The sequence below is a fragment of the Ochotona curzoniae genome, unplaced genomic scaffold (genome assembly GCF_017591425.1).
Source record: "Ochotona curzoniae isolate NIBS_2020 unplaced genomic scaffold, NIBS_Ocur_1.0 contig_43, whole genome shotgun sequence".
NCBI classification, from domain to species: domain Eukaryota; kingdom Metazoa; phylum Chordata; class Mammalia; order Lagomorpha; family Ochotonidae; genus Ochotona; species Ochotona curzoniae.
In genome coordinates this window covers 16,873,986-16,882,838 of record NW_024466218.1, presented here as the reverse complement: position 1 = coordinate 16,882,838, position 8,853 = coordinate 16,873,986, and the positions used below count along the sequence as shown (strand labels likewise).

Sequence of the window (8,853 nt, the reverse complement as noted above, 5' to 3'; positions counted from 1 at the left end):
CTTCAAAAGGAGTCTCTTATTAAGCCAACGTCATAGCAGGGTGAGGCTGAGTACAGAAAGGTTTGCTGCCATCTGTTCCTTGGTACTTTAACTGGTCAGATGTCACATATTAGAGGGAAGGGAACTGACAGGCAAAGGGGCAGCATTAGCATCAGCAAAATGTTTTGGTTGGTGATCTGTCAGGATAGAAATCATCAGAGTGGGGGAAAATGTTACATTATTTAAAGTTGATCAATTTGCAGATTTTTTTCTGAGTAGCTTAAGCATGTGTGTTAATGAAAGCAATATATATATGTGTGTGTGTGTGTGTGTATATATGTATGCAGATACATTTTACAGAGAGTCATTTGATCCAGAAATTTCCTCTATAACTACTCTTAAATCGCTTCTTTAACTACTGGTATTAAAAAGAGAGAGAGAGAGAGAGACGCATTTTGATTGATCCAGGTGAGCTGGAGATTTTATATTGGGACTGAACAAGACTCACTTGGTGTGCCTCAGAACCCCCACGAGATAGCAGAGCTAATATCTAGTAGCCCAACAGTTAAAATAATTGATGAGTGTGTGCTGAATCCTCCAGAGAGGAGGGAGGAAGTGAGGAGGAGGGGGGAGGAGAGGCGAGGAGGGAGGAGAGGAAGAGAGCAGGTGCTGATTTCAGCCCTGTAGCGTCAGGATTGCGTCAATTCGGGTTTCAGCCACGTCTGGAGTCTCAGAGACGAGCTTCTGAAGAGAGGCAAAACAGGAACGGAGGTGGCAAATCACTGTGCGAAGGCGAACGGACCTTCCTCTTGGCCGCCTCCCTGTTCCCGGCGCAGGTCTCCAGGGCTCTGTTGTTTTCAGCACTCGGAAAAGCCGGCGCTTCACATCCAAGTAAATCAAACCAGGGAGTTTTCTTTTCAGCACCTCGGACAGAAGCACGCAGCAAAAAAATGGCTCCTATCGCTACCAGCAGAGAAGAATTTGGTGAGCAACTTATTCAACTTGAGGCCACTGTGGTTGTTTGGATGCGGCGGGGTGGGCTGTATTTATTTTATTTTTCGATCCCCACTGGATTTAGGATACAGATTTCCTGGGTAGTTAATTTGAAAGGAAAAATGACAACTGCAAACTGACAGTCGTGGCTTGTTTCTGAGTTTCTCTCTGTGTCTGTATCTTGCCCATTAAAATTTCTGTTCCTAAGGGGGGGACTTACCTCCACCAAGTTCTTAAACCCTCAGGTAGCTCTGTGAATTATAACATGTGCTTAATCCAGGAACAGGAGTCCGTTGTTTGTATTCTGGTTTCCTTTATTTCATACGGAATTCTTACTTGTAATTAAAGCTCTATTTTATAAGGAGGAGCCAAATACCTAAATGGTTACATAAGAGTTTGCCCTGGTATAGAGCAACTCACATACTGAGGGCTTGAAATGGATGTTTTGTAACAGTTTGTCATAAGCATGTTTTTCCTTAGTGTTTAATATTCTTAAAATGTGTTGTTATTGAAAGAGAATTCTGTGATAGTACAATTAAAGGGACTTTGTATATGAATGGTTCAGTCCTTTTCATTACTGGTGAGATGAAGTGAGGCTTAGATAAGTACAAAAACTGTTGTAGGTTTCATCGTTGTCCAAAAGCTTCTAGAAACTTGAATCGAGGCTCTTGTTTTCCAGTTCAGTTTCCCTGTATGAAATTCTTGGTACCATAGCTGTCTTCTCTGTTTCAATAAAACTGGTTGTACTCCCTATAAAGTAATATATTTAAGTTCAATTGCATTCCAAAGGCAACGATCAGAATGTTACTTACTTTATAAGCCTTTTTGAAATCGGGATATTTTATGGAAGTTTGTGAAGAAGAGTGATATCTATAAATGTTTGCTACCCTGAGTGAAGTGACCATAATCTTTGCTTTTAAACACTGGAGAACTGATCGGTAGATAATGCCCCCAAATAAGTGGATCTTTCCATGCTGCACTGATTTGCTGTTTGACATAAGTACGTAAAATACAGTTTATGCCATTCTACTCAGGATTTTCTCACAATCTTCAATCCCAGTGACCGGGTATACATGGTTGTGATGTTTATTCCAAGTTCTTGATGTGAAACCATAATTGTCTAATAGTGAAGCATTTTTAGAGTCTATGCTAGCAAAAATATGAGTCATATGTTCTATCATCAGCTTTCAGTCTACTTGGAAACAATTGCTTCCTACTGCTTTTTATTGTTCTTACAGTGGCTAAAGAATCCAAGACTTTGCTTTTTCTCTTTGGCTTTGGATTATTAGAGACAAGGGGGTTTATTTTTCTACCACAAAGACTTGAATAGAAGGAAAGCTGCTGCTAAGTTTGGCTGATTATCTTTAGTTCTTGCCTCATTCTTTTTTGTAACATTCACTGCTTTTTTTTTTCTTTTTGAAGACATTGAATATTCATTTTATCTTTGCATTACTCAGTCTCCTGATACCAGTAAAACACAGAATTTCTATAATAAATGACTAGGTTATTATATGTTTAAAACAATTGGTTGGTTTTGTTTCCTTAGCTGTTTCTTTTGTTTATTTTTTCCTTCATTTTCTGTTCTTTGAGCTGTTTTGTAACTATGAAGTAGATAGGTAGAATATTTAGAGAATGGGGAAGGAGCAACAAAAGATTGATGGTGAGGTTATTTAAGTGAAGCTTAACCCTTTCCTGATTGTGACTTTTAACTTTATATTTTCTTGTTATTTGGAATAAAAGGATCAGAATGGAAGCAAATGTATGTAAGAATACATTAATTATATTCTCTTGGTATTAAAAATCGATTCAGTTTATGTAGTATGTCCAATTATAGAAATGCTACTTTTGTTTACACAATGTTAGTAATCATTTATTTGAGAAATAATATTCACATAAAGGACACAATAAGCTTTGTGTATAATCAGTACTAAGGCCAGTAGTTTAATGTACCCTCGTTCAAGGAAAGGATGTCAGTTTCCATACTATTACTGATCTGTATGAATCTGTTCTAGTTAAGATTAGTTACATGTAAAATTGAAGTTCAAATGATCTATTCCACATCTCTCATTATATTCAATTACAGTCCCTTTTCTGGTCATATTCAACTTAAGTGTAATTAATTTTTCCGTTGGGAATCCAGTATTTCATTGAGGGATGGGGTTAGCATGCGAGGGGATTGTAGTGTTGTGAGTTGCATGACTTCAGCGTCCCTTTGCTCTTCGTTTCTGTTCTTTTTTTATCACTATTCCATAACTGGAATGAAAATTAATGAGGTTTTGGCAATCACAAATCCATGGAGTCCCTAGGTGTTTTCTGTTTGAATCCAGAGCAAACAAAAACTGCTAAGGTTACAGAGTATCTCAGTGTTTAAAAGCACACATTTAATGTTTGATAGCCCATAAGGATTGACACCTCTGGAAAGCCTAAAAGTGCCAATTAAATAGTAATTAAGTTAGTACTGACCCATCATGCTGTAACTGATTCATCCTAAGAAAGCAAAGTTGGTCAGGGTCACTGCGCATCCCCACAGCCCTTGTAGGCACACAGGCCCAGTCCATGTTTTCGTATTATTTATGAAAAACTACTGAAACGGCAAAGTTTTTAAATACTATGTTTATTTTTTGTATGTCACACAAGGGATATATATACAACATATATATACACATACATATATATATATCAATGCATGTGAAATATGTATGCAACATACTCAGAGAAGTTTGAAAATAACTTAGTCTTCCCAATGTGCAGAATTGATAGTGCTGTTGGCTTTTTAAATAGGCTTGTGTCTGCAACACTGATTCTTTAATGCATCTTACTGATCATTTGGTTTTTCAGATGAAATTCCCACTGTGGTGGGGATCTTCAGTGCATTTGGCCTGGTCTTCACAGTCTCTCTCTTTGCATGGATATGCTGTCAGAGAAAGTCATCCAAGTCTAACAAGACACCCCCTTACAAGTTTGTGCATGTGCTCAAGGGAGTTGATATTTACCCTGAAAACCTAAGTAGCAAAAAGAAGTTTGGAGCTGATGACAAAACTGAAGTGAAAAATAAGCCAGCTTTGCCAAAGCATGCATTGCACCTTGATCTTGAGAAGAGAGATCTCAATGGTAATTTTCCCAAAAAAGCTGCTGGTCCTTCGGATCTGGAGAATGTGCCTCCGAAGCTCTCTACAGAAGGAGAAAAAGAGGGTGTTTCCCCAGAGAGCTTAAAGTCCAGCACTTCTCTAACCTCAGAAGAGAAACAAGAGAAGCTGGGCATCCTCTTCTTCTCTTTAGAGTACAACTTTGAGAAAAAAGCATTTGTGGTGAATATCAAGGAAGCCCGTGGTTTGCCGGCCATGGATGAGCAGTCAATGACCTCCGACCCTTACATCAAAATGACGATCCTCCCAGAGAAAAAGCATAAAGTAAAAACCAGAGTGCTGAGGAAAACCTTGGACCCGGCCTTTGACGAGACCTTCACGTTCTATGGGATCCCCTACACCCAGATCCAAGAGTTGACCCTGCACTTCACCATCCTGAGTTTTGACAGGTTTTCAAGAGATGATATTATTGGGGAAGTCCTGATTCCTCTCTCAGGAATTGAATTGTCTGACGGAAAAACAGTAATGAACAGAGAGATCATCAAGAGAAATGTTAGGGTAATTCATTTTCAGCACTTAATTATTGATGGTTGATCTTTTCAATAGTTATTTTTTATCCAGCGTGTTTTCACTAAAAAGATAAATTTGTGTATATCATCCTCCTCCTATTCATTATAATCAAATGGAGAACAAGGGGTCTGAAGAGATAAGTGAAAATTTAAGCTACAATTGAAACACTCGAATAAATAATTGAAACACATAATTTTAATAGCATAAAATATTGTTTATAGCTATTATTTCTATAAATACATTTATTAATTTCTACAATAGGTATTTGACAAAGTATTTCAAGGTCATTTTAATTGAAGTTGAAATTAAAAGTTAAATCAATTCTTCCCTAGGATTTCGAAGTGGTGTTGACTCATGGAATTGCTTTCCGGGGAGACACTGCTTCCTATCGAATCATGTGTGTCTTCCTCTGTGTTGCATAACAGGAGGAGAGTTCATCTGTCATATTTATGCTACCTTGATAGTTGGATTATTATAAAATAACAATAAATCATTCAAACAAATTTAACTTTTTTTCTTTTTTGCACTTTAAATGCAGAACTCAATTGTTTCCAATAGTAGCAATTCTGGTTAAATTTTGAATATCATGGCAGAATTTATGGAATATGATAAATTCACTAATATGGTTTTAGAAGAACAGTGTTTCAGAGCTGAAAACAAGTTTAAAACTTGTTTAAATCATCTCCTTGTCAATCATCCACTGAAACTAACAACGTTCAAGGCTCACAGATGCTGCACAGCTAAGTTGATGCGCACGGCTATTTTATGGTCCAGTGGGAATCAGGATATGTCCACTTGCCTTATTTTCCTGGGATCACTTTTCACATAACTTACCTCCACGGATTGGTTTGGCCCTAGTCATCATTCTTAGTTACCATCAAAACCCAAGTTACTTTGGGTTTAAAACGTGTACTTTGAGTCCTTAATTGTCTTATTGAATGTCTTTAAAGTACGAATACAAGTCCCATGCAGGATTGAAGTGACACTGTCCAGAAGCAACATACTCATAAACCAAAGTCTTCCTGTACTTCAAGTCATTTCTTGAACTAAATGGAGACTTGATGTTAGTGAGAAGGCACAGAACTCTAACACTTAGCAGCCTTCTGGGACAGGAGAGGGAGAGGCATCAAGAAATCTCATTTACTCTAAACTGAAATCCCAGTAAAATCAATGCTAATCAATTTGAAGTTAAATAAAACTCATGTTTTAACTGTTACATAAAACTAATTTTAAACGAATCATTTGCTCCTACAAAAACAGATTCAAAAGATAGACAGTTTTTATTATGATGAATATCTTCATAGAGTGCATGCTACTGAAAATCGAAATTTGAAAACATGCCCATTTAGGGTTTCATTTGATTTTTTTTAAGGGGTTTTTAAAGAATGGGTGTGGCCGCACGCGTAAAAATTTAACATTGTGCAGTACTGAAAAAGACCACAAGATGGCAGGCAGTTGTTTTTACTCCATGATGCTAACTCACACAGGCTTTTGGTGAATCACTCAGCCGATCAAAATTAAAAGATAACGATATTACACTTGCATAGTCGTGCAAGCATATTGATTTTAAATTGCTATGAACGGACAAACTTCATATCTAAGAAACATAATAAAAATATTTATACTCTATTTCTCTTTGTTTAGAAGTCTTCAGGAAGAGGCGAGTTACTGATCTCCCTCTGTTATCAATCCACTACAAACACCCTTACTGTGGTTGTCTTAAAAGCCCGACACCTACCTAAGTCGGATGTTTCTGGACTTTCAGGTAAGAAAATGCTCAGCATCTTTGTGCAAGTGGGCTATGTATTGAGAAAAAACAAAACAGTTAACAGCTAACACTAACGGATGAAATTGTTCTACCTTCTACTTCACATGACAAGAGATGCAGCTGTTTTCTACTTTTTTTTTAAATCACGAAATCAGCCAGTAACCACAACAAGAATAGTATTTACAGAGCACTAGGAATTAAGCAAAGCTATGTCTTGTAGACGTCTGGCTGAATGCAATAAAAGAAACATCTGTGTTCAATACAGAAGTAAGAGTTCATTGTCAAAAGTGGCAAGTTGGAAACAAAAGTAAGGCCCAGGAGAAGAGTTTTATATATATATTTATATATATATGTATATATTGAAGTCATTATATATATATATATATAATATATATAATATATATAATATATAATATATATATAATGCTATATATATATAATGCTAAGATCAATTGAAGTCATTTTATATATATATAAATATATATAAAATATATATAAATATATATATTATATATATATATTTATATATAAATAAATATATATATATATATATATAATATATATAATATATAATATATATAATATATATATATATATATATATATATAATATAATATATATATATAATATATATAATGACTTATATATTATATATATAATGACTTCAATTGATCTTAGTCTGTTTATCAATTCTTATTTTCTAAATGTGTTTTGAGAATTAGTTTTGAGTGTTGTGATGATCTCTGAAAATAATGAAGCAAAGCAGCACAGATTACGAACCATGCTTTTTTTTTTTGTTACAAAGCAGTGAACAGGAACATGCATTAGATGGGTTAAATAGTCTCAGTCAAAACCTAAGTGCAATATTAGGAATTTTTTAAGCTCTATAAACTGGGCATAACAATGCTTGTCTTGAGGGATCCATGAAGCAGGAATTACAGACTTCGTAAATACCATCTGATGCTATCATTAATATTATGCAATGATGGAGGTTGAAAAACGTGGTGTTCAAATTTGGAGTAAGAAGTTAAAATGAACTCACCTGTTCAAATCAGGAAAAGATCACAGTAATGTAATTAATTGTGTGAAAAAGTCACATAACCCTAAAATCCACATGCTGTGACACAGATAAGCTCCATTCTAGGAAACACAAAATGATTCTGGCAGATGATTAAAGAATCACAAAAAAGTTGAAGAAAGAGCACTGTCAATAAAAGAGCAGCCACATTCAGAGACAGAAAGACGTACATAAAAGTCATAAGATTCTACACGGTTAATATCATCTAAGGGTTTTTTCCCCCTCTGTCCCACCATCGAAAATGAGTCATTAGGCATCAGAATATGTACGCAGATTTTTAACTTTCTTCCTTTTTTAATATTTTCTCCTCTTTCTGCTTCTTATCCATTTCCTGTCAACTGTGTTAATGATCATTTCATTTTCCCTTACATCAATTTTTTTTTCTAAGAGAAGGCAAGATTTATTTATATTTTCCTTTGTCTGGCCTCCACCCCGTTCTCACCACATTTCACGGTCATGCGCTGATTTCCAAGGACGCTGTTGTCTTGAGATCAGCTCTTCAGCTCTGACGTAATAATGCCTGCCGTGTACTTTTTGCAGATCCCTACGTCAAAGTCAACCTGTACCATGCCAAAAAGAGAATCTCCAAAAAGAAGACTCATGTGAAGAAGTGCGCCCCCAATGCCGTGTTCAATGAACTGTTTGTTTTCGATATCCCTTGTGAGAGTCTTGAAGAAATAAGTGTTGAATTTCTGGTGTTGGATTCCGAAAGGGGATCCCGCAATGAGGTGATAGGGAGGTTGGTCCTCAGTGCCACAGCAGAAGGAAGCGGAGGCGAGCATTGGAAGGAGATCTGTGACTATCCCCGGAGGCAAATCGCCAAGTGGCACATGCTCTGTGGCGGTTAGCATCCTGGCGCTGACTTGGAACTGAAAGGTTTTTATTAGGCAAAGAGCAATTTTCTTTCTATCTGATGTCATGATTGCAAGCTTGTGACAGCAAGCAACCTTTTTTTTGTTGTTGTTAGAAGTGGATTGAACTAGTATATCAGAGACTAACTGTAAATGTGTATCATGACAATTTCCCCCTTTTATTAGAGAAGTTGGATAAATTTTCATAAGATATCCAGTTTCCCTTGTGAATCACTAGTGACAGAAGTGCAAGTAATCAAACATTTTATGACTACTATAACTCAGTCCCAAGTCATAGATGAGGTTTAGGGGACTATCTCATTGGCACCCGTCACTGGGTTTTCATGTGATTGTTAGGATTTAAATTTGAAAAGCATGTCTTCTCTTATGAAAATTCATCCATTTTTTTCCCTGCGGGTAGGGGAAATCAATTTTTCTTTAAATCCAAAGATGTTAAAGAAATGTCCTCTAGTTGCTGTTATTAATTATGTCATGTGCAAATGGTTGTCCGGCTTATGAAAATACTTG

The 8,853-nt window shown here is 36.2% G+C and overlaps 1 protein-coding gene across 1 annotated transcript; it reads left to right on the top strand.

Annotated features, from left to right (window-relative positions):
* Positions 1 to 709: 709 nt before the first annotated feature.
* On the top strand, positions 710 to 8,601 carry SYT4 (synaptotagmin 4). The gene is made up of 4 exons (XM_040984717.1): positions 710 to 963; positions 3,811 to 4,616; positions 6,273 to 6,393; positions 8,015 to 8,601. The coding sequence occupies exons 1-4, from the start codon at positions 930 to 932 to the stop codon at positions 8,320 to 8,322; spliced, it is 1,269 nt and encodes a 422-aa protein (XP_040840651.1). The 5' UTR covers positions 710 to 929; the 3' UTR covers positions 8,323 to 8,601.
* Positions 8,602 to 8,853: the final 252 nt, after the last annotated feature.